The sequence below is a fragment of the Xyrauchen texanus genome, chromosome 26 (assembly GCF_025860055.1).
Source record: "Xyrauchen texanus isolate HMW12.3.18 chromosome 26, RBS_HiC_50CHRs, whole genome shotgun sequence".
Lineage (NCBI taxonomy): Eukaryota > Metazoa > Chordata > Actinopteri > Cypriniformes > Catostomidae > Xyrauchen > Xyrauchen texanus.
This window is the reverse complement of record NC_068301.1, coordinates 4566740-4593253: the sequence shown is the minus strand read 5'-3', so window position 1 is coordinate 4593253 and position 26514 is coordinate 4566740. Positions and strand designations below refer to the sequence as shown.

General features: G+C 40.7%; 2 protein-coding genes across 2 annotated transcripts; both read left to right on the top strand.

Annotated features, from left to right (window-relative positions):
- The first annotated feature begins 390 nt into the window (after nt 1–390).
- Nucleotides 391–3860, top strand: LOC127619452 (uncharacterized). The gene is made up of 5 exons (XM_052092309.1): nt 391–452; nt 917–967; nt 1097–2117; nt 2185–2421; nt 3621–3860. Exons 2-5 carry the CDS (start codon nt 930–932, stop codon nt 3858–3860), a joined length of 1536 nt encoding a protein of 511 aa, XP_051948269.1. The 5' UTR covers nt 391–452; nt 917–929.
- Nucleotides 3861–6610: 2750 nt separating this feature from the next.
- On the top strand, nt 6611–21566 carry LOC127620392 (ribonuclease ZC3H12A-like). The gene is made up of 6 exons (XM_052093617.1): nt 6611–6770; nt 7730–8301; nt 16104–16243; nt 18899–19133; nt 19232–19332; nt 19469–21566. Exons 2-6 carry the CDS (start codon nt 7763–7765, stop codon nt 20416–20418), a joined length of 1965 nt encoding a protein of 654 aa, XP_051949577.1. The 5' UTR covers nt 6611–6770; nt 7730–7762; the 3' UTR covers nt 20419–21566.
- The last annotated feature ends 4948 nt before the right edge of the window (nt 21567–26514 follow it).

The following is a 26514-nucleotide window of genomic DNA, read 5'->3' as shown; positions in this document are numbered from 1 at the left end:
ACTCCAGGTTGCTCCAGGGGGGATTGTCCCTGTTATAAGTGCACTGTAAGTCGCTTTGGATAAAAGCATCTGCCAAATGCATAAATGTAAAATGTAGTCAAAGATTAGTGTAGCTATAATGCTGCTACTGTAGTTTACAATACAATGTCTTCAGTTCCTCTGTTCACAGGTCATTATTGCTCTTATATTCTGTCTGTATCTGTCAGTTATAAAGATCGTGATGATTTTCATTCCACATCTAAATGCAGCGAATGAATGCAAACTATTTAAAGGCTCGTTTATCATTGACTGTTTAGGCAAATTAAGTCAAATGCTGTACAACTGCTTCAGTTAAATGTGTAAAGTACATGTCAAAAGGACTGACAGCAAATGTAACACCCTTTCTTTGCCCTTTTGGAAAGCCAGATGCCAAGGTCTTACTCATTCTTTATTTAACTCATTATCATTTGATGGTAAGTATGTATATTATCTTTTAATGGATCAGACTTTAAAACATCTGAAAAAACATGATGCACATTCACAATTCACAAGTATTAGATTCATATGGAAAATGTTTAATTTGGTTTGGAGTTGTTGCTGAACTGGTAGCTACAAGTTTTTTGTCTTCTTAAAGAGGTTTAACATGCATTTTTGGCTGTCAAGAGTAAAAAAAATAATTTATGATGGTTATGGTCATATATTTTTAAAGGAATGTTCTGGGTTCAATACAAGTTGAGCTCAGTTGACAGCATTTGTGGAATAATGGTAAAAATTGAGGTTACAGTGAGGCACTGAAACTAGAAGTGAATGGGGTCAATTTTGGGTTTAAAGGCAGAAATATAAAGCTTATAAACCTTTAGAAGCATTCATTCGGCTCTTATAACTTATTTGGGCTGTAACTCTTTTTACATATAGCAATTATAATGTTTTGTTGCAGAAGGAAGTTCAAAATGATGGGAAACCTACAATACCTCTCTGTGCTTATAGTGTAAGTGCCATAGTGGCGAGTAATACACATGTTAAGACTGTGAGATACTGACAGCAGTTGTATATTTTCATTAAATCATGAGAACTGAAGAATACATAAAATGTGTACTAATATACATTTTACCCACAGGGCGGCCATCTGTTGCTGTGAAGGCAAAGAAACATTCAGCACCTCTAAAGCCCTGCATGCCATGTTTTTAAACCATGAATGGATGAATAAAATAGAAGATACTAGGCTCTTATCGGCTGTTTCAATCCCTGGCACACACCAAAGCAACAGGCACTCAAAATCATCACCGCCAACGTTTCAAGCATGGGGACTGCACAATCAACTGGATGCAGGTGTGAGGTTTTTTGATTTGCACGTATCCTCTGGCACAATCAAGCATGACACGACTGGAAGCATCAAGGAAAAAAGGACCCTTGTTTATGCTCTGGATACGTTTTTGACTTTTCTTGCAAAACAGAGGAAAGAGACACTGTTGCTTAGAGTGACTCCAGATGAGGGCGCCGTTGCTGAAGTCACTGAGCTGTTAAGTAAAGATAAGCCTGTGTGGAGAGACAGTGAGATACCAACAATGGGCCAGGCGAGAGGGAAGATAGTCTTAATTCAGAGTTCAACTTTAAAATTGGGACTTTCTGTTCAAGTCACAGAATTGGATGCAGACATGGACAAAAAGGAATCGCAAATGAGAGAAAATATCAAATTGGCTTCACAGAACTGTGAGCGTGAGATGATGCTCACATACACTGGGGCCAAAGGTGAATCTGAAGACCCGCTAGATATTGCAGAAAAACTCAACCAACCCGTTGACAAATACCTCCTGGATCTAAAGGGGGACACAAGTAGACCACGTTGTGTTGGTATAATTGTCATGGACTTCCCTGGTCCAAAAGTCATTGAAACAATTATAAATTTCAATGGCAAATTAGGAGACACGTCAAACATAGCGGCTGACATGGGTAGCAATGAAGATGTTGCTTTACCTGACTCTACTGACCAAATTAGTGACAGTGATGGGAAAGAAAAAGAAAAAGAAGTTTCCTCTGATGGAAAACACTCTGCACAAGATAATGAACATCTTCCTAAGGAAGAATCTCACTCTTCAGATGAGAAACAAAGTGCAGAAGACAGTGGACCTCCTCCACCTGCAGACACACCACAGCCTTCAGGCGAGGAACATGGCGCAGATGGCGGTGGAGCTCCCCCACCCGCAGACACACCACAGCCTTCAGGCGAGGAACATGGCGCAGATGGCGGTGGAGCTCCCCCACCCGCAGACACACCACAGCCTTCAGGCGAGGAACATGGCGCAGATGGCGGTGGAGCTCCCCCACCCGCAGACACACCACAGCCTTCAGGCGAGGAACATGGCGCAGATGGCGGTGGAGCTCCCCCACCCGCAGACACACCACAGCCTTCAGGCGAGGAACATGGCGCAGATGGCGGTGGAGGTCCCCCACCCGCGAGACACACCACAGCCTTCAGGCGAGGAACATGGCGCAGATGGCGGTGGAGGTCCCCCACCAGCAGACACACCACAGCCTTCAGGCGAGGAACATGGCGCAGATGGCGGTGGAGGTCCCCCACCACGAGACACACCACAGCCTTCAGGCGAGGAACATGGCGCAGATGGCGGTGGAGGTCCCCCACCCGCAGACACACCACAGCCTTCAGGCGAGGAACATGGCGCAGATGGCGGTGGAGGTCCCCACCCGCAGACACACCACAGCCTTCAGGCGAGGAACATGGCGCAGATGGCGGTGGAGGTCCCCACCACGCAGACACACCACAGCCTTCAGGCGAGGAACATGGCGCAGATGGCGGTGGAGGTCCCCCACCACGCAGACACACCACAGCCTTCAGGCGAGGAACATGGCGCAGATGGCGGTGGAGGTCCCCACCCGCAGACACACCACAGCCTTCAGGCGAGGAACATGGCGCAGATGGCGGTGGAGGTCCCCACCCAGCAGACACACCACAGCCTTCAGGCGAGGAACATGGCGCAGATGGCGGTGGAGGTCCCCCACCCGCAGACACACCACAGCCTTCAGGCGAGGAACATGGCGCAGATGGCGGTGGAGGTCCCCCACCACGCAGACACACCACAGCCTTCAGGCGAGGAACATGGCGCAGATGGCGGTGGAGGTCCCCCACCCGCAGACACACCACAGCCTTCAGGCGAGGAACATGGCGCAGATGGCGGTGGAGGTCCCCCACCACGCAGACACACCACAGCCTTCAGGCGAGGAACATGGCGCAGATGGCGGTGGAGGTCCCCACCACGCAGACACACCACAGCCTTCAGGCGAGGAACATGGCGCAGATGGCGGTGGAGGTCCCCCACCCGCAGACACACCACAGCCTTCAGGCGAGGAACATGGCGCAGATGGCGGTGGAGGTCCCCACCCGCAGACACACCACAGCCTTCAGGCGAGGAACATGGCGCAGATGGCGGTGGAGGTCCCCACCACGCAGACACACCACAGCCTTCAGGCGAGGAACATGGCGCAGATGGCGGTGGAGGTCCCCCACCCGCAGACACACCACAGCCTTCAGGCGAGGAACATGGCGCAGATGGCGGTGGAGGTCCCCCACCACGCAGACACACCACAGCCTTCAGGCGAGGAACATGGCGCAGATGGCGGTGGAGGTCCCCCACCCGCAGACACACCACAGCCTTCAGGCGAGGAACATGGCGCAGATGGCGGTGGAGGTCCCCCACCCGCAGACACACCACAGCCTTCAGGCGAGGAACATGGCGCAGATGGCGGTGGAGGTCCCCCACCCGCAGACACACCACAGCCTTCAGGCGAGGAACATGGCGCAGATGGCGGAGGAGCTCTTCCACCCGCAGACACACCACAGCCTTCAGATGAGAAACCTCCTATAGAAGAAAGCGGACATCATCCACAAGAAGATGACTCTCACTCCTCACAAGGAGAACATCCAGCAAAAGATAATGAAAAACCTAAAATCAAACCAAGAAAAAGGATTATTAAGAAGAAAAAATGCCACAAAGTTCGTGCAAGACTCAAACCGTCACCTTTACTGTAATAATTGTGTTGGATTTAGTCTCTTATTTCAGAATAAACACAATCACCACATAAAAAGGTGAATACTTACACATTTTATTACTGTAAACTGCAGAATATAATAAAGACCACCCAAACACAACCTATCAGTCAAGAACTATTTCCTATTCTAGCCAAAATAAAAAACTCAGAGTGTTTTGTCATTCACTGGTTGCCTGATAAGCTTAAGGCAGGTGAGGGCGCCATTAAAGTATGTTAGTGACTCTCCACTTTGGGGTTTCTCTCTTTTGCCAACCACAAAGGAAATTACTTTTAACAAATACCAGAATATTCATGATTCTGTGACTGTTGTTCATATGACATTTATATTGTTTGACCACAAGATAGCATATACCAGATGTGGTGCTGTGAAATGTTTTTGGATTATCGGTGAGGGGAGTAGAGGAGCTGATTTAAAATCTTACAAAAAAAAACCCAAGACTGGTTTCTCACCTTTCAATGTTATAAATAAAGGTTACAGGAAGTGAAATATGTACACATTTAGACAAGTTTATAATCATTTCAGATGTCCTTGGTTATGTAAAAGCAATTATTCTATAAATATAATTGTATTATTAGAATAATAAAATCAGAAACATCCACAAAAGTCCTACGATAGGCGTTTTATTGACAACTTTTAGCACAAACACAATCTAAACATTTTATTATATTATTGTTGTTTTTAAATGGCACTTTCTGATGTAGTTGTATTTATCCATTCATCCATCTTCAACCGCTTATCCGAAGTCGGGTCGTGGGGGTAGCCGCTCCAGCAGGAGGCCCCAAACTTCCCTATCCCGAGCCACATTAACCAGCTCCCAGCTGGACGTGCCTGAAACACCTCCCTAGGGAGGCGGCCAGGGGGCATCCTTACCAGATGCCCAAACCACCTCAACTGACTCCTTTCGATGCAAAGGAGCAGCGGCTCTACTCCGAGCTCCTCACGGATGACTGAGCTCCTCACCCTATCTCTAAGGGAGAAGCCCGCCACCCTTCTGAGGAAACCCATTTCGGCCACTTGTACTCGCGACCTAGTTCTTTCGGTCATGAGGTCAATCATAAATACCTATAATAAATAATATTTCTAATAATAACACAATATATATATATATACACACACACACACACACACACACACACTGGTGGTTAAAAGTTTGGAATAATGTACATTTTGCTGTTCCGGAAGGAAATTGGTATTTTAATTCACCAAAGTGGCATTCAACTGATCACAAAATTTAGTCAGGACATTACTGATGTATAAAACAGCATCATCACTATTTAAAAAAGTCATTTTTGATCAAATCTAGACAGCAGCATCACTCCAACACCTTATCCTTGAGTAATCATGATAAATTGATAATTTGGTTCTAGAAAATCACTTTCCATTATATCAAACACAGCTGAAAGATATTTGGTTCATTAAATGAAGCTTAACATTGTCTTTGTGTTTGTTTTTGAGTTGCCACAGTATTCAATAGACTGGCATGTCTTAAGGTCAATATTAGGTTAAAAATGGCAACAACAAAAAAAAAAACAGCTTTCTCTAGAAACTCATCAGTCAATCACTGTTTTGAGGAATGAAGGCTATACAATGCTTGAGATTGCCAAAAACTGACAATTTCATTCAAAGGTGTAACTACAGTCTTCAAAGATAAAGCACAACTGTCTCTAACAAGGACAGAAAGAGATGTGGAAGACCAGATGTGCAACTAAACAAGAGGATAAGTACATCAGAGTCTCTAGTTTGAGAAATAGACGCCTCAAATGTCCTCCGCTGACAGCTTCATTGAATTCTACCTGCTCAACACCAGTTTCATGTGCAACAGTAAAGAGAAGACTCAGGGGCAAGTGCTACAGGAAGTGTGGGGTGAAATGTCACCTGAGAACTCTGAAGTAGTTTAAGTTTTTAATTTTTTTTATTTTTTTTGTGTGTAGTTTTTCTGATTATTAATGTCCTGATTATACATTGTGATGAGTTGAATGCCACTTTGGTGAATAAAAGTACCAAAAGAGCAAAATCTGTACATTATTCCAAACTTTTGGCAGCCAGTGTATGTTTGTATATGTATGTATATATATATATATAGTCTGGAGGATTGAAAAAATAATAATTATAGAGGTTAATAAAAACCCTTACTATCTTTCTTCCATCCATCCATCCATCCATCGTCAACCGCTTATCCTGGGTACAGGGTCGCGGGGGGCTGGAGCCTATCCCAGCTAACATTGGGCGAAAGGCGGGGGACACCCTGGACAGGTCGCCAGTCCATCGCAGGGCCCTTACTATCTTTGTTTTCTTAAAATATAATTTCTCATGTATGTGTAAAAAACACACACACACATATGTATAACAAATTATAATCGAAATGTGATTACAAAAGGTAGAAATGTTTTTATTTTTTATTTTTTTTATATCACAAATAATCCAATAACAAACAGAAGATACAAGAAATATAGCATGAATAATAACAATAGAATAAAAAAAAAAAAAAAGAAATGTTTTGATCCGATGGAACAAATGGCTCATGTGACGTCAGAACGTGCGTGACTTACTTCCTAGTGTTGCTTTCCCAACATAAAGGTGTGTCGATTCAATATACTCCGATATTTTGCTGCTTTGAGCTCAACAGGGACGAAACCCATCAACTTGATTAACTTTATCAACTCCGTTACAAAGAGACAGCAGCTCTAATCGTTGACACACACGGAGAACAGATGTTAAACTAAAGGTTAGTATGGCTTTAATCCTGCTTTTATCTTCATACGACTTGTACAGTAAGGAAAGAAAACAGTAGTTTCGGTGGGCTAAATTGACATTTGTAATACTATTAAGAAGTTTAATAGCTACTTATATTGTGTTGCAGTGTAGATATGTTATTTAAAACATTTAGAAACAAAGTGTAGTTCAAAGCGCGTTCATGCGCTGGTATGCGGGAGCGCGCAGTAAATATATAGAATAAAAGACTTTAATTATAATGATTATAATCGGAAGTTTTATAATCTAAAGATGTGTCTTTCTGTTCAACATATGATTTAATGTCATTCAAAAGTTTAGGTTTATTTTATGGCAAAGGTTTAGCTACAGATGTCAGTGAGAAGAGATTAAAATAATTAATTTATTGAATAAATATATGTATTTATTTGATTTTAAAGGTTTGGTTATTGATGTTAGTGAAAATAGATACAATAAAATTTTACTTATTTAATAAAAAATAAATACAAAATAATGTGTGAGTCTTTTAATTAGATTTTAATATTATAGCATTTACTTAAATGGCTTCTGATCCATCATCTCATGTTAAAACTATTCAAACTAATTAATTGGATGTTTTAAACAAGATTATGTCATACTGTTAATAATATGAAGTATTTGTGATTTTTGGGACAAAGTGGAAAAAGCAAACATGGATAAGTGTTATTAGGCCCTGTAATGACAGTTCATTGACTTATACAGGTATTGTGTAAAGTAGTTATTTCAACTGATTGAATGGAAAAACATATGCAATAAAAATTAATGATGATTGAGGCTGCTTTCTAACATCTCCTTTTGTTGTTCCAATAAAGAACGAGAGTCATAAATGATGACAAATGTTCTATTTTGGGTGGACTATCCCTTAAGAAGATTAGAAATGTCATTGTTATCTGAGGTTGTAAATAAATGAATCTTAACATGATTATTTATAAACAGGTGACTGACAAGGAAGTTTTTTGCAGTGAAGAGATGAGTGCTGAAATTAGCACCATCCCCTCGTTACCACTTTTCTTGGATTCTGTTTGGTCTGAACAATCCAGCTCATCTCACAGCTCTTACCAGAACCACACCAACACATGGGTAACAGCACCCACTGCTGTATACAACCCTCCTGTTTCCTGCATTGACAGAATGGACCCACCCCAGCCCTGCCCGACTCCAGATGAGGCCTCTGAACTGGGGTCTGAATTTCAGGCACAGCTCGATTTGTTCCTCAAACTGGGGTTTTCCCTAACGCAAGTTCAAGCTGCTTTTCTGAAACTCGGTCTCAATGCAGACACCAACAAAGTTCTGGGGGAGCTGATACAGGCTGGTGGGGAATCAGAGGACAAATTGGAACCCACAGCCTCCCCAGTGCTGGTTCCACGTGGGGATGGTACCAGTAAAACCCGAACTTCCCAGACACACAGTCATATCGCTCCGCCAATGCCTACGGCACCGGAAGAGCTGGCAGAAGATGACGATGCCCTCAGGCCAATTGTTATTGATGGAAGTAATGTAGCAATGAGGTGAGTTTACTGTACAAAGGATACATAAAAGAAAGTGATGAAGTATGAAGTCTTTTTAGAGAAATGTCTGTCCAGTATATTTATTCTTCTGCATACAGTTGTCATTAGGTGATATGGTTATTTTACCTTTATACTTTTTGGGAGGATGCAATTTTATTATTTAATGGGGTATTAGTGGTTGGCATGGCTCTATTATGTTGATTGTGTATTATGTATGTTGGAGTGGTGGTGGCATAGTGGGCTAAAGCACTGAACTGGTAATCAGAAGGTTGCTGGTTCGATCCCCACAGCCTTCACCATTGTGTTCTTGAGCAAGGCACTTTTATCCAAAGTGACTTCCAATGCCCTAAATACAGGGACAATCCCCCCGGAGCAACCTGGAGTTAAGCGTCTGCCAAATGCATAAATGTAAATGTTATGTAGGTAAATTGGTCAATGTGATGCTTATTTTTTTTTTAGTTTTGGTCCAGATCTATTAAGTTTTTAAAAAATACAATAATAATGCAATTTACACTAAACAATTACTTGAATACATCCCATCTGGCACCAACAATCATACATGCAATTAATGCAACAGACGGGCTGGTTTGAGTATTTCTGTAACTGCTGATCTCCTGGGATTTCCTCCGAATGGTGCCAAAAACAAAAAAACATCCAGTGAGCGGCAGTTCTGTGGACGGAAACGCCTTGTTGATGAGAGAGGTCAACAAAGAATGGCCAGACTGGATTGAACTGGCAAAGTCCACGGTAACTCAGATAACCGCTCTGTACAGTTGTGGTCAGAATGCTATTCTGAGATGTGGGTTGGCGCTGTTTTGGTGGCACGAGGGGGACCTACATAAATGTATTCCCTTGGCAGACGCTTTTAACCTACGTTTTGAGCTGCAACTTACTGTTGTAATTCATCTCAAGGAGACAGTGGTACAAAATTGCTGTATAAAAGTTTCACAGTAGTATTCAAAACAAATTAAAGTGCAACAACATTTTTATTTTTGTTTTAGTGACTGGTTTAGTGCTCATGGAAAAGATGCGTTTTTTGGCCGTTTTTGAAGACAGAAAGTGAGTCAGCTTCACTGATGGAGTTGGGAAGGTCATTCCACCAATGTGGTATGATGAAGCCGGAAGTTCGGGAAAGTGTTTTGTGTTGGTACAACAAGGCGATGTTCCTTAGCCAACCACAGGCTTCTGGTGGGCGAGTAGTTCTGCAGATATGATTTTAGGTATGCTGGAGCAGAACCAGTGACTGTTCTGTATGGAGACAAGGAGTCGTGTAACATGTGCTCTCTTTGGCTCATTAAAGACCAGACGTGCTGATAATCTTAGTTAATGTTAATTTCAACATATAGTACATTTTTAAATCAAAAGTCGAATATGTAAACATTAGTTAATGCACTCTGAACTAAAAATGAACAGTTTTATTTTTATCAACTAATATTTTTAATGCATTAACTAATGTTAACGAATGGAACCTTATTTTAAAGTGTTACCAAAAAAAATAAATGTTCGCATAAGTAGTTTGGGATAATCTTTTATTATTATTTCTTAAAAAACGGGGTTAGGGGTTCGCGTGAAGCGATTGTCTGTGTTCTGCAACTGCTTTCGGGTCCTTGAATAATGTATAATGTGCGAGAAAGGGCAGCCGGTGGACTTTCTGCTGCCCTCCTAGGGAGTTGCTGCCCTATGCATACTGCGTAGTATGTAGGGAGTGGCGGTACTGGGTGTAACCAACATGTAGGTTGCCAAGTTGCCATTTAATGTGTCAAAAAACAAAACAAAAAAACAGAGGTCCTCTTTAGACCCTCATGATTGTGTGCTTTTTAAAACATCTGATATTTTGACATTTTTATAAAATGGAAAATTTTATTTAGGTCAAATGGAGTAACCCTCAAGCAAACATCTTGATATTATTGTCTCAAATATTCATTATATTTGTAGAAAATTGTCTTTACCTTGAAAAAATATGTTTAAAATTAATTAATAAGTTATTTTAATACCTTTTACTTGATGGTTGACCAGCTTGTCATTAAATCATGGCAAGCCTAAAGGGTGCCTAGGGAGAGCATTGCCCCCCTAGATTTTCCTTTCGCCCCCAAGAAACTTCTGACATCCCCCTCCCGGTCCGTGAAGAGACAACCCCTTGCCCATTCTACAGTACAAAATGCACCAAAACTGAGCATTTCGAAAACATTATCCATGACAAATGACATTTCTACGAACTTTATAAATGCGTCGTAACCGAGATTTGTACAATATTTTTATGTTTTATCATCTCGGACAACCTTATTGTTCAACGACCCATGTTACAAATTTAAATTTGTTTTATAAGTTTTACAGGACAGTTTAGGTTTGACAAAATTTGATCCGAAGGCAATTTATGTTTTTTCTAACAAGATGATAGGAAGGCTTTCCATATAAAAATCCATTGTTGGGAATATTATCCACAAATAAGGTCCACACTAACAAGTTTCTTATTTTCTCTACATCCACGACTTTCTTCAACACTAGAATGCCCTTTTCCTCAACCGAGAATTAGTTCTTCAATACTGAGCATTTCGAAAAACACTATCCATTAACGCTTACTTTGAAAAACGATGACATTACGAAACCGAGTTTTCAAATGAAAACGGATTAGTGTAGATGTGCAAACATTCCGTTGGAAATATTTTACATTAGAACAAAGTGTGTTTCTTTAGATTACAAAGGAGGCATAATGTTTTTTTTCTTGAACTGTTGTGCCTAGCATGTTACCAAGACAATGGACAAACAGTGGCTGTTCATTGGAGAAAACAAGACATGTTATTTCCTGAAGGCTTATTTGGAATCTTTCCAAACAAATTTATATCAAATGTCATACTAGGAAATCAGGGTGTTACTTGAAGATGTTTCAGATATGTTTACAAGAACATATTGTGGTTGTTCTTATCTATTTAACATCTCCTTTTAGAACTTTTTCCTTACCCTTTAATAACCCTCTCTCTTAGTTTTCTCCTGCATTTGCAAGTGGAGTCCAGATTTGCGCCTGCAGGCTCTCGTAGCTGTCATCACTCCAGTATGCAAATACTCTTAATATGCAAATCACAGCCGTTATCCTTCCCTTACTATCCTGAAGCAGAACGTTTGTAAGAGGAACGCTGTGTAGCAGAACAGGCCAGACAGCATTGCAACATTGTGTCTGGTTGGAGTGTTCTAGTGCTCTACCCGTCTTTGTTTTTTTGTGTTTCCATAAATCAGACTTGCTCTTTTAATTATAGGCTAAGGATAGACAGTTTTCTCACACCCACTAATATCTGTCTGTTTTCTGCATTCTAAGTAGATAGCTGCTTGGATTTGGACTGTCGTCTCATCCAATTTTATTTACACTAGAGAAAGACCGATATATCAGCCAAGCCGATGAATTGGCCGATATTTGGCCATTTTGTCGATTATCAGCATCGGCCGATGTGCTCGCTTGGCCGATTAACAGAAGTGTTACCATTCCCTTGTGTACGTTCCCAAATCTACCGAAACATTTGTCCATGGATAGTCAACACTTTCTGTTTTCTTTTCACGTTTATGGGAATTTTTGCAAATATTGCATAAAATTAGTTAGTTTCACTTTTGAAATTTTGTGCACATCTGATTTGCCGTTGTTTATGTTTATCAACATTTCTATTGGCCATCCTGTTCTCTATATATTGGTATTTGCATTTGTCATTGAAAACCCCATATCGATCGACCACCAATTTACACCAATTATTAGCCTTAAATGCAGTCTTGTAATATATTTGTAATTCAATTTGTATTTAAATAAAGCTAGTATGTATAGGTATAGCCAATAAACAAAGCACTACATTGCAGTAACATTTCAACAATATTTATTGCACATTTTCAATACAGACAACATGAGGTAAAATATATATATGCAGGCTAATCATAAATAAAAGTAGGCCTATCACAATTGTCCTCATTTCAAGCAGTGCCTGTTTCTGAAAAAAGTTCTTTGATTTTTGAACAAATAAGACACAGGTTTAATATTTATTTTTCTTACTCTCGCCCACTTCACTTCTCCATCTCTCTTCTTTAGTGAGAGAAATGGGCTTTTGCTTGCCCTGCCAGTAATTTGAACCTTGGCTGGAATGGAGTCCGTGCCATTCTCATGCACATATGTAGGTGCTCATTGGTGAGTCTAGAACGGTACTTATTTTTAATGGTGTTCATATTGGCGAAAGAAGACTCGCAACTGTATGTGGAGCCAAACATGGTCAAGGTGTGTAGTGCTGCATTGGTTAGACCTACAGTCTCAGACACAGCCTACAGCCAGAAAGTGTCACGATCAGTTAGTTGAAAGTGCTCTCTTCTGGGGCTTTTCCACTTTACATTACAACTTGACTGAACTCGACTCTGCTTGCTTTTTTGGGGTTTTCTTTTGGATAGTACCTGGTACCTGATACTTTTTTAGTACCACCTTGGTCGAGGTTCCAAGCGAGCCAAGCCGATACTAAATGTGACGTCAAAATCCTGCAGATCACCATCTTGTGATTGGTCAGGGAGAATCGTCACTACCAGAGTCACTGGATTTCCGACACGTGACATCAACTCGCTAGTTTTAAAGTTAGTAACAGCGATAGCAGTATCATTTGTTTACGTGACTTTCAAATTGTGAAAGCTACCACCGGACCTACCAACACTGGAGGGAAAAGATAAAAATACATAAAAGTGACTACAGAACCATCAAGGAAAAGTGGAAGTGGTTCAACCAAATGGACGCTATCTAAACCGGTGAGCAATGGGAGGGAGAGTGCCCTTGACGGGCGTTGATCCATGATGGAGGATGGTACGTTTTGTTACGTTAACTCTAAACTCAGCTTGAAAGCTTCACTTTATTTAGTTGACCAGCTACTGGAAGTTTCTAAAACAACCAGCCAATTTAACTGATACACTTGTGTAAAAAAATCACCATGCAACAACTGCTTTATGAAGCACAATGAGCTAGTAGCTAACAGCTAGCGGTCGTGTTATTTTTTTGGTCAGTTTATGTCGTGTTTAAGATGATGTCACAGCAGTAGAGGCGGCGCAACTATGACGATCAGCCTATAATCCCACCCCCGTTGATGCAAGCTCAGAAAAGTAAAGTGAGTAGAGTTTAGGCAAGTCGAACCGTAACGTGCAGTGGAAAAGTGCCATTAGTGCAACATTTGCTTGAAGATCAATTACTGATCTCTAGAGATCCAGCATGTGCCCACTTGAACACCTCCTTTGAAAATCCCCTGACATCTATGATGAGGAATGAGAATAAGGAGCTGTTGTCCAAAGCTGAATCTGTCAAAGTGATTTCTGAAGTTTTCAATCAGCTTATCTATGAAGTCAACATGAGGAGAAGCATTTCTCTCACTCTGAATCTGTTCCTACACTTTTGGAAAGTGTGCATAGTCTCCTTGAAGATCTTCCTTGAATTCTTAGTTTCCTCAGGAAGGCTGTCATCAAATCACAAACTGAATTGTTCTTGCCCTGTAGTTTCACGTTGAGCTCATTAAGGTGTGATGTGATGTCTACCAAAAAAGCAACAATATCCATTTTGCTCTCGTCTTGCAAGAAAAGTGAAAACTGTGTTGCCTTCTGACTCTTGAGCTGTACTAGGAAAGCTGATATTTCTTTTCGTATGGACCAAAAGCGTTCCAACACCCTGCCTTTACTAAGCCATCTTACGTTGTTGGACCGGGACCAAGGTCTGCCAATTGTGTACCTCTGCCCCACACCTACTCCTAAATCTACCTTACAAAAATTAATGATGGTTTTACTACAGTAACCATATTATCACCATGGTGTTTTTCTAGTAAAATCATAGTAACCACAAAATTAAACATGGTATACCCACCTTCATTTGATCAGCAGTTGACCCCAAATAAATCTGTCGTGGCTGTCTTGAGTTTGGTCTGAACAGTGGTGGGTGGAGTTAGTGTAAATAGCCCATGCCAACAAGTTGCACTTAGTGTAAATAGACACTGTAATAGACACTGTAAATGTAACAGAGTTTTCCAAATGTTTCTTTCACGGCATTGAAAGTACATATTTAAGTTACAAAAAAGCCTCTCTTTTTGACTAAATAAATCTCATATAGTGGGCATGGTTCATTTATACTATGCAGTCCTAATTAAATGTGCTTATATTGGATCAAATATTGATGGAATGTTCTGAGTTCAATGCAACTTGTGCTCAATGTTGATTGGTGCAAAAATAATTTTGACTTCTGCCTTGTTTACTAAAAGCAAAAACGACAACAAAAAAACAATAATGAGAAATTACGGTTACAGTACAGAGTTTATTGTGACCACCTCTTCAAGCTTCAAAAGGACACAAATGTATAATTCATAAGTCTAATAAATTATTCCATGTGACTCATGATTGTTATGAAAGCATACGATAAGGTTTGGTGTGAAACAAACCAAAATTGAATGTATTAAATAGTGAAACTGTTGACCGTCCGTTAGTCTCCTGTATGCGTTCATGATGGGACATGAGAGCAACAGTTCATGCTGCGCCCTCATGACATTGGGGCATTCAAGCAAAACTTTGTTTTGTTTATCAAAAACAGCAACTGCACACAAAACAGAGAACAGAACTTACTAAACACGCCTGAAGAGTTTGTTGTCGAAGAATCGATGCATTTCTATGCCCAGCCTTATTTTTTGGAACGGAGAATTCTGAAATCAAACAGAAACATGGAGGAGGCTACAGGCAGCCACAGTCACACCGTGTCCAAACCTGATGACAAAAAACACACGATAAAACGTAAATTTTCTATGGTAATCCAAGTTTTTGTCCTAACCAGCAGTGACGAGCGTCGGTGTATTCTATCGGTTGTTTTCTATTTTTGGCATCACGCGGTAACTCCTAAAAATAAGGCTGGGCATAGCAATGCATCAGTTCTTTGACTACAAACTCTTCAGATATGGTTAGTAAGTTCTGGTCTCTGTTTTGTGTGCAGTTGTGTTGTGTTCTGTTGTCACTTTCGATGTGGAGGACCTGTTTTTAGATAAACTAAACAAGTTTTTGCTTGAACGCCCCAATGTTGTGAGGGCGCTGCTTGAACTGTTACTCTTATGCGCTATCATGAACGCACGCACACAGGAGATCAACAGACAGAGAACATTTTCACTAAATAATACATTAGATTTAAATAACAACACAAGGGTAAACAATGAGTGAATTTTAATTTTTGGGTGAATTATCCCTTTAACACATATAATGTTTATCCTTGTGCCTAAACCTTTTTTGAAACTGTGTGTATTTGAATATTGATCGACCGGCCCCATTCACTTCCATTGTAAGTGCCTGGCTGGTTTTTGCTGTCAAATGAGCTTAACTTGTATGAACCTAAAACAGTCCTTTTAAACTAACAATTTTGTAACTTTTATTACACTATCACATTTAATTGAACATGAGGAGAATTTAAAATAATTTGGTATGTCCCTGGGTGCTTCTAACGTCGTCACTTAACAAATATTACACCGTTCCTTCCTCTAATCGAACATTTTCAGACAAAAAATGTCAAATATGTTTTCTTACAATATTGTTGTAATCTACTTATTAATGTACATCCTGGTTGGCATCCTGTTCATCTTTTTGTCGTTATGTAAATAATCAAGATACATGAAATTAAGTGCTTGAGCTTGACCAGAGTATGTTTCTGAAAGTATAGAAATACTTCCTTAGATTATAACACAGGCATAATAATTAATAAGTTACAGATCTCAAAATGTACTGCATTAATAAACATTTATTAATCATACTGACCCGAACCTCTATCTAATTCTGTCTTTTAGCCACGGGAACAAGGAAGTTTTCTCCTGTCTAGGAATTCAACTAGCAGTGAACTTTTTCCTGGAGCGAGGTCACGTTGATATCACAGTGTTTGTACCTTCCTGGAGAAAAGAGCAGCCACGGCCAGACGTACCCATTACAGGTGAGGAGAAGGGAATACACCGGGTGTCAAGAACAATTCCTGCTAACTTAAAATATCTGCAGTCCTGGGGGAAAATAAAAGAATCAAACAAATGACACGTAGACTAGCAGACATGCTATATTATACGCTGCTTGAGCATGTCTGTATGAACGTTGAACAAAAGTCATTTTAATTACGTTAATTGCATATATCAATATTAGCTGAAAAGACAAAAAGACAAATAAAGATAATTCAAAGACATTAGACTACATTATTGTTGTAAATAAGTGAATTATGGGAGTGGTGGTGGCGTAGTGGCTAAAGCACAGGGCTGTTAATCAGAAGGTCACAGGTTCAAACCCCACAGCCACCACCATTGTGTCCTTGAGCAAGGCACTTAACTCCAGGTTGCTCCGGGGGGATTGTCCCTGTAATAAGTGCACTGTGAGTCGCTTTGGATAAAAGCGTCTGCCAAATGCATAAATGTAAATGTAAATGTAAATTATTAAATAGACATTTCAAAAAGTGGCTTTAGAAGTCATTATATTTGTTTTATGGCCATATCATCGAAAAATCAAAATGGAAAATCAGATTTCAAAGAATGGAATTCCATAAATCGGACATTTGCGGAAAACCCCACATTTTATCAGAAAGAAGCATGTCGTAATAATATAATTTGGTAAGTACAGGGGATTTTTGATAAATGACTTCCTTGAAACATAATAAAGGCCTCATTACAACACAATGAATAATGCTTTGCTAATGGTGACTGATTTGTTCGGCTGGTAAGTCGTTCCTTCTTGTTTGATCTGTATGTTTGCCAAATATTCCACAATTTGAACCAGCTTGGGGGAAATAATGCTTCCTTCTGTTTTTTACGATAATCCTGTGCAACCAACAGATGTAACAGTTGTAATGTTGATTTGTCGGTTGGCATTTTACTACGCAAACATTGCATAACTGTGTTTGAATTCTTTCTTCCCCTAAAATAAACTGTTGATGTGTTAATATTGGCACATGCTATGAATGCTTTTACCTTGAGCAGTTCTTTCCCAATTGGCCAGAAAGTGTTGCTGACTACCAGAAAGGCGTTATTTGACTTCAACAGAATATACAATGAGTATTGTGACTAGTCAATTAAAAAATGCAACTGAATTACATGATACACTGTTTAATGAATCACATTAATCACAAATAGTGACATACTGTATATCAATATTTGCTGAGAAAATGAAGATAATTCAAAGGCATTGCACTGATGTGGCAGATGAGTAAAGTATTGAATAGACATTAAATACAATGCTTTAGATAGTCACTAGCCTACAGTCCACAGCAGGGGCGGACTGGCCATAGGGAGAGCTGCCCCCCCCACCCCCACTTCTCAACAACTTTTGTGCAACTTTTTATTATTTTCCATTCCCAATGTGCTCTAAGTCCTCTGGGTGGTGGAGGACGAATCTCAGTTGCCTCCACGTCTGAGACCGTCAATCCACACATCTTATCACGTGGCTTGTTGAGCACGTTACCGTGGAGACATGGCGCGTGTGGAGGCTTCACGCTACTCGTATCCATGCACAACTCACCATGTGCCCCACTGAGAGCGAGAACCACATTATAGCGACCACGAGGAGGTTACCCCATGTGACTCTACCCACCCTAGCAACCGGGCCAACTGGTTGTTTGGGAGACCTGGCTGGAGTCACTCAGCACGCCCTGGATTCGAACTCACGACTCACGGGGTGGTAGTCAACGTCTTTACTCGCTGAGATACCCAGGCCCCCAGTACACATTATTATTATTAATATTTTATTTTTATTAATTGTACTAAATTAAAGTTACATTCCAGGTTCAATTCAAGTTAAGCTCAATCAACAGCATTTGTGCTGTAATGTTGATTACCACAAAATATAGTGTGAAAAAATGCAAATATTAAGCCCTTTCAAAACATCTGGAGTTCTGACAAACTTGCCGTAAATATAAATTTTCACATGCAAATGAGCTTGCGATTCACCACAAATGTTTGGCAGAAGTTTTTTAGCTCTTCACCAGTAGTGGTGAACCTGCAGCAAACCTTTGGCGACACTGTAGAGTTGCGAAAGCTCATTTGCATGTGAAAATAACGAGTCGCAAATTTTCCAGAATTTGCGAGACACTTACAATAGAAGTGAATGGGGCCAATTTTTGGTGGATTTAAAGGCAGAAATGTGAAGCTTATAATTTTTATAAAAGCCCTTGCATAATGTTTTATTTTAATATTTATGGATTGGCCCACATTCACTTTTATTGTAAGTGCCGAAATACATTTTCAAAATAAATTTTTGGGTTAATCAACATTATGCCACAAATGCTATCGATTGAGCTTAACTTGTACCTTAAACTTGTTAAATGGAACCCAGAAAATTATTTTAAAGCGTTAAAGGAGCAGATCACCCAAAAATGGACTTAAATTGCGGGTTGTTTCTAACTAAAACCTTAATTGTATGCCTTTTTTTAAGCTTTACAGTGATGCACTATTCACTGCCATTGTGTTGACAAAACGTTTACTGAATTTCCATTTTTGGGTGAACTGTTTATTTAAATTGACAGCTAAATGTGGCATAATTTATATAACTCATAACTATATAAGTGCAGACCATTTACCATTTATTTAGTTATTTCTATATATTTTTTATTTAGATCAACACATTCTGCGGGAATTGGAGCGCAGGAAACTCTTGGTGTTCACGCCGTCCAGAAGGGTGGCCGGAAAACGGGTGGTTTGCTATGACGACCGTTTTATCGTGAAGCTAGCGTATGATTCTGATGGCATCATTGTATCCAATGACACATACCGAGATCTGCAGGGAGAACGTCCTGAGTGGAAGCGATTCATCGAGGAGAGGCTTCTAATGTACTCGTTCGTCAATGATAAGTAAGTGGCATTGCACTCTTGTCTAGGAATCATTAGTCACGAATGCCTATTGTCATTTGTGATAGACATTGGATCACAGTGATGTTGCTTTTGCATAGATTTATGCCTCCGGATGACCCTTTGGGTAGACATGGTCCCACCCTTGACAACTTTCTGAGAAAGACTCCACGTGTAGCTAAGAAACTGCCATGTCCTTACGGTGAGAACACAGTTTTTTTTAAACTTCTGGAATGATTGACACTGAAAGCTACGTACGGTAACGAACAACCATTTCAAATTTGGTGCGTGTTCGATTTTGTGAACAGGAATTAAACCCTTCTCTATTTTCAATGCAGGAAAGAAGTGTACTTATGGAATCAAATGTAAGTTTCACCACCCAGAGCGAACCAAGCAATCCCAGCGTGCCCTAGCCGACGAGCTGCGAGACAAAGCCAAAATTTCAGCAACACCACACAAAACACATTCAGCTTCTCTTGGTTCCAGTCAAAGTCCATCTCTAGAGGACGTTATGGAACAGAAACTATCTCTAGACCCATCTGGATCTCTCAAAAAGAGTTACGCCAGTGAAAACGTACTTGTCATCAAAGGCGTCCCCCAGCTCTCTCAGAAGAAGTTTACCTCAAAGAGAGACCGTAGTAGTCGCCATTCCCTAACAAGTCTGGATTCTTTTCCTAACAGTTCAAAGGTGCGTTTGGATTCTGGCTTGGGTTCTTATGAATGTCATTCCCCTGAAGCCCACCAGTTTGACCGCTACTGCGGAACTGACCACAAGAAGTCCAAAAAATCCAGCAGTGGGCAGCACCGCTATGTTCCAACCAATAGCCAGCCCTGCAGTTGCTGCTCCATCCAATCTCTGAGCTCCAATGGAGCCAATCAGCACCACAGCATGGGCTCCAACTTGCCAAATCCAGAACATATGGGTTACGGTCAACCCCGTTACCACTCATATGGAGGAGGCCCAGTTTACCCTCCAGCCAACATGTCACAGTATTCATTTCCACACGGTAGGGGGCCTCCGACCCACCAGGGTTACTGGTCCGACCATTATGGTGGCTATCCACCAGCGTCCCACACTGCCATGCAGGGAGAGCGAGGACAAGGACACTGGTCCCATTCCAACCCTAATCCTCAATGGTCCGAAAGGGAGCAAGTGAGGAAGAAGTTGCTCGCAATTTTCAACGCACGTTTGGTGGACAGGGCTATGGATATGTTCCCCAATCTCCTCGACCCTCAAAGATTTGCCGCAGAGATTTTGACCCTTCAGTCTCAGGATAGGGATTTATAAACATCTATTGTTAAGACTTATCCAAAAGACTTGAAAATAATAAGAGTAAACCTTTGGCACAGAGAGTGTCCTAACAAGGTATGACTAATTTAAGCATTTAGTCCCAGCTTCAACCAAAACGATGGATGTTGTCGGTAGCTTGGTTCTATTTTGTTCAAAATCTTGCTTTGCATAGTTGCATTTTAGCTTTGATTTTATTTTTCCCATTTTAACAATTACTTTTTGAAATATTTACAAAAACTAGCATGCCTAAGATGCTGCTTAACAGGTGCCAAAGAAAACAAAATGCAGTAAACGTCAGTAGGACACACTGATGTTCAAAATGTTTTCAATACGTTTTTTAAAAATAGAGACAATGGCATATTTTAATTACATTTTAAACAATGGACTGACTGTTGGACACAAACATTTAAAAAGTTGATATTTGGATTGTGTTTTGTCTACAACTATTGTAAATTCACCATTGGTTGTATTAACCAACAGGGTGTTTTCCTTGTTGCTATAGTTCTCAAGAGTTTAATATTCAGGTTTGTCATAATTATGACAAAAAGTGTTCTCAACATATATGATGATGATGACATTATACATTTATATTTACAGATATATTTGTGGAAAAACATATTTTGTGTATGTCTGAGTGTTATCAATTGTGGTTCTGTGTTTGATTTGCAGCACCATGTAGATTAAATGTGTTGGCACTGTGTGCCTTAACTGACATTTGTTATGCAGAACAGAAAAGTACACACCCTTTGGTGTATGTTCCCATTTTCATAAGTGCTAACTTATAAAATGTCCTAAAGAATGTGATCATCACCAATTAAACTTGATTCAATTCAGAAAGTTCTCATGTGTAAATAGCAAAAGCTAAAAACATGCACATATCAGAAGTTGTGCTGGCATTACAGTACAGATAAGAGTCGAAGAGACTTTGTCATGGAACATTTGGTGCCTCTATTAGTTTGTATTGATTGAAGATGTTTGGGTTTTTGTTGGGAGTCGGCAATATGGAGTAGGCAATATTTTGCCAATGTTTTGTTTAGCAACTTTGGTAATTTCAAATCATAATGTGCTCTACACTCACTTAAATACTCTTTACTTTTTTTGTGCTTTGTTTCATATTATGAAAATAAAATATACCAATGTACCAATATCAGACTTGAACATTTCTCTGGTAACACAACGGTTCGATGTGAACTTTTATTATAGTGTACATCTTTATCTGAGCAAGTTAATGTCTTATCTTTGTTGTTCCTGTGTGCAAGTGTGTGAAAATACGTTTATAACCAGCTAGATGAGACCTGAACTTCAAAATACCTTCATGCTGGAGGCGACTGTGTCATCTATGAAGAATGTAATCACTCTTCCCTTCTTATGTATTTGATTTATTATCACTAATAGGTCGGTTTCACACCATCTGTGCAAAGAAACCACACACTGCACAATAGACTCTTTTCCCCATTGATTCTTAATGCTTGGTGTCTGTAGCTAAATAAATGTAACAGTGTTGAGGTTTACAAATGGGTTATTCCTGTATTTTTTTAAATTTAGTAATCAATTTGTTTTTCTTGTGTCTTTAATATACACTCACCGACCACTTTATTAGGTACACCTACTTATTCATGGGATTATCTAACCAGCCAATCATGTGGCAGCAGTGCAATGCATAAAATCATGCAGATACAGGTCAGGAGCTTCACTTAATGTTCACATCAACCATCAGAATGGGGGAAAAATTTTGATCTCAGCGATTTGGACCGTGGCATGATTGTTGGTGCCAGATGGGCTGGTTTGAGTATTTCTGTAACTGCTGATCTCCTGGGATTTTCACGCACATCAGTCTCTAGAATTTACTCTGAATGGTGCCAAAAACAAAACACATCCAGTGAGTGGCAGTTCTGTGGACGGAAACAGCTTGTTGATGGAAGAGGTCAATGGAGAATGGCTGACAGAAAGGCTACGGTAACTCAGATAACCACTCTGTACTATTGTAGTGAGTAGAATAGCATCTCAGAATGCACAACAAGTCGAACCTTGAAGCAGATGGGCTACAACAGCAGAAGACCACGTCAGGTTCTTTATTAGGACCAAAGTGTTCCTAATAAAGTGCTCAGTGATTTTACTTAGTATATATTTGAATTTTGTAACATCCTTTTAACAACAGCAAGTTCCTTAATGACATTATCCAGCAGGAAGTTACATTTTTGGAAGTTTCCCTCATGAGATCAGATTGCTCAATCTCACGGAACAATGACTTACTTTAGTTCTGTAATTTACGAGTAGAAAAGTTGGTCAGTTTGGGTCCCTTTTACTCTTCATGAAACTCTTTACTAAAGGTTTTACTGGTTTGCATTACCAGCAGAGAAAACCACCTCATGCATCAGTGCAAATGTTTAAAAAGCCTTTAAGAAGTGTTAGATGTCATGAGATCGGATTTTTCAGAGGAAGTGGCTCTTTTTTGTTCTTTGTTTTTGAAAATGGGGGAAAAAAAATGTATTCGGGTAAACAATCTGTTCTAGAGCTATGATGTCTTCAGTTTGAGCATTTTTGTAAGGAATTCACATGTGACGGAGAATGTGCTTGAGGAGTAACAGAGGTCATGCACAAGAGTGACGATTAGACAGGTGCAGCATTTTTCTAAAGGGTTCAGAGGTTTTGACAGATCTGGTCTCTAATTCACACGTTCAGTGACTTCCCCAAGCATTCAGTCAACAGTTTCTGCCTTTTTGCCTTGTATTGCATGGCAGCTCTGCCGCCATTGGTGTATGAGTGTGAATGTGTGATTGGTACACAGTGTAAAGCACTTTGGTAGCCTCTAAAGTTAAAAAAAAAAAGCGCTATACAAGTGCAGACCATTTACCATTTACGGACAAACTGACAGACAAAAAAATACCACCGTGGAATCGAACAGACTTTCCTCTTGTTTTCACTTCCCCTGGTTTACCACGTCACAAAATGTCCCAGGAACTAAGCATTGCGTCATTCATGATCGTCACGTAAAACCAAGTTTGAATAATCATTACCATCATTGCCAGCGTGCAAATTATACAACGTCATACAGGGTGGGTTAGCTTTTTCAAAATGAATTTATATTGGTAATTTTCAAGCCTCTTTTGAGGTCTGTATCGTGCAACCCAGAATGTGTGTGTGGGGTGTTGGTGGAACTGCTGTGCATTAAACAAGCTTCTTTCACAGTTGCACATCATCACCGCATCAACGACTCTCCCATCAACGTCTCCCACTGAAATTGTTTGGGTGCACTCCTCCTGCGAACATGGATAGGGGAGCATGGGGTGGGGGATGCCATGAGCTGGGCCCCCTGGGAGTTGTATGCCCCTGGGCTTCACCCCATGTAAGCCTGTGCTTCAATGCGCCCCTGTTAAAAATAGATACAGTGAATGTTCGCTGAGGCTAACATTCTGCCTAACATCCCTTTTTGATTTGGAAAAACATAAGGGAGAGGATGGCCACATTCCCTAATCTGTTTCTTCATGTTATCGTTTTCTGAAGTATGTGTTTATTGAGAGCATTTTCAAAAGTCTGCACTCTCGGAGCCGATGTAGTGCTAATTTCTGACTCCTAGTATGGTAGGTTTAAGTCCAAATTACACTTCAGTTTTGATGTGAACACTTAGCGTCTGTGTATCTGGTCCTGCTTGACCCGCTCCTCAACATGGGAGGCAGGCACGCTAACGAGGAGGCTAAAGGCTCCAACCTCTAGTGTCAGTCGCTAGTGCACCTCTTGAGACCAGGAGAGTGAGGTTTACACACTACACAGTTATCTACCATCTGGCTACAGTTACACTCACCCCCTACACCTCACTCCCATCCGGGTCACGGCCATCACGACTGCGATGCTCCTGTTCTACCCATGCCGTACGGGACTCGAATCGGCATCTCCAGCATGGGAGGCGGGTGCATTAACAAGGAGCCTAAAGGCTACAGCCCCTAGCATCAGTCGCTAGTGCACCTCTTGAGGCCAGGGTACTGAGGTTTACACACTGCACAGCTATCTACCAGCTGGCTACTGTTACATCGGCATAAAGTCAAATGATAGCCTTATACTTGAAGTATACTTCATTTGACTGTGTGCGCATGCACCAACTGCCTGCTATGACTGCTGTGAGAGATTGGACTATTTATCTTCAAGAGTTTAGACCCATAAAGATGTCTTTATAATCCTTCAGACTGAAGTTAAACAAATGCAGACCTGACACTCGCGCTTTTGACGTGCACATCCATTGTTGATTTCACATTCTTCTCCTGTTTTTTAGCGGCGTTTACATCTTCTTGCACTTCTTTGTGAAAGCAATGGTTCAATTGTGAGTGTTGAAACTTTGTGGACCAACTAATTAGTGCAAATAATTCCAGGTGCATGCGTAAACTGAGCTTCAGAGTACAGAGTAAAAAAAGGCCAAAGTATACTTCGGTCAGATGCAAAAGCTTGCTGTCTGCATACAGGACGCGTGATGCAAATTTCATCATCATCAGAGTGCTCAAGCACTGATTTTTCTTACCAGGCGTCTTTAAATGCGCTGAATGCACAAGCGCCTGGAATTATTTGCACTAACTTGTGGGTAAACAATGTGGGGACACTCACATTTGAGCCTTTGCTGTCAGAAAGCACTAGAAGAAGATGTAATCGCCGGTAAACAATAGGAGACAAATGTGGAAACAACAACAGTGCATGTGCATGTGCATGTCAAGAACACATGTGTGAGGAGGTGAGGAGGTCTTGAGTCTGAAGAATGTTAAAACATCTTTATGCTTCTAAACTCCTGAGGAGAAATAGTCCAGTATCTCATTCCAGATACATGCGGCAACCGGCTGTGTATGCACACACAGTCTACTAAAGTATACTTCGACAGGCTTGTGTTCACTGTACGCAGCCGTAGAGCGTTCACGTAAAAATCAAAGTATACTTTAGGGCTAAAATCATGCTGCACTCTGCTGATGACTAAATTTATGTCACACCATCTGTATGCAGACTCCTTGCGTTTGTCTTTGACCGAAGTATACTTTGGGCTTTAGGGGGTAGGTGTAGGGGTGGGCTTTAGGGATAGGGACCAGTCAGGTAGTGTGTAGTAAGAATCTGGTGGCGAGTCAGATTTCGTCACATCACCGGGTGTATACGGTGCAAAATCATTGCATGGTCAATTTAGATAAAAACATATTAGTGTGGATGTGGGCTAAATGATTACAGAATTCTCCCTTTTGGGTTCTATTCTTTGTAGATGTTACATTTAAGTTTAAATAATGGTTATGGGGTGCCAAAACCCACATACTAACACAAAGAACTAAGAGTGTTATTGTACTAAGTAATATGAACACAACAAATTATTTTTACTTTAAGATATTTGACGTTTGGCCAGTGCTAGGGGGCCAAAAAGACTATTTTGTTTGCATGAGATGAGCCTCAAAAAATAAATAATCCTTGGATCTTCCAGTGGAAACACATGATAGTTTATGTGTTTTACTCTGGTTGTGGTACATACCAAATGTCAGTATTGCCACTATATGACATTTATGCCACCTACATTTCCTGTCTAATTGGACAGCCATTGTTTTAGCACAGAGCGCTAAGCTTCTCATGCTCATCGCAGAGAGGGTGCATCAGTGTTTCCTCTTCAGATATCCTTGATCCTTATCATAGTTCAATATGGTTTAGTAGGCCTACTTTTACAGTAATCACAATATTGTGGTGGAGGGAAGTTTCAGAAATGTAATTTCCCGCTCTCTCTCTTTTCATCTCTTTTCCATTGACAACATGGATGCAGTTGGAAAAGCCCAAAAACACAAATAAAGAGAAGTGTGCCATGACTTCTCCAAGCAATTTGATTGCCGAATGATGAAAATGCCAATCCCATAGATTTACAGCGAAAGAGGGTTCATAGACATATTGCCTAGAAACCACCTACCAATGCCCTAGCAACAGGGCTCCGCAACTGCTTTCGGGTCCTTGAATAACTAGTAGCGTGTGAGTAAGGGCAGGGTAAGATGGTGCCCCCTAGGGAGTTGGTGCCCTACGCAGACAGTGTGGTATGCATGTAGGGAGCAGCGGTACTGCCTAGCAACCACCCTATACACCATAGCAACCACA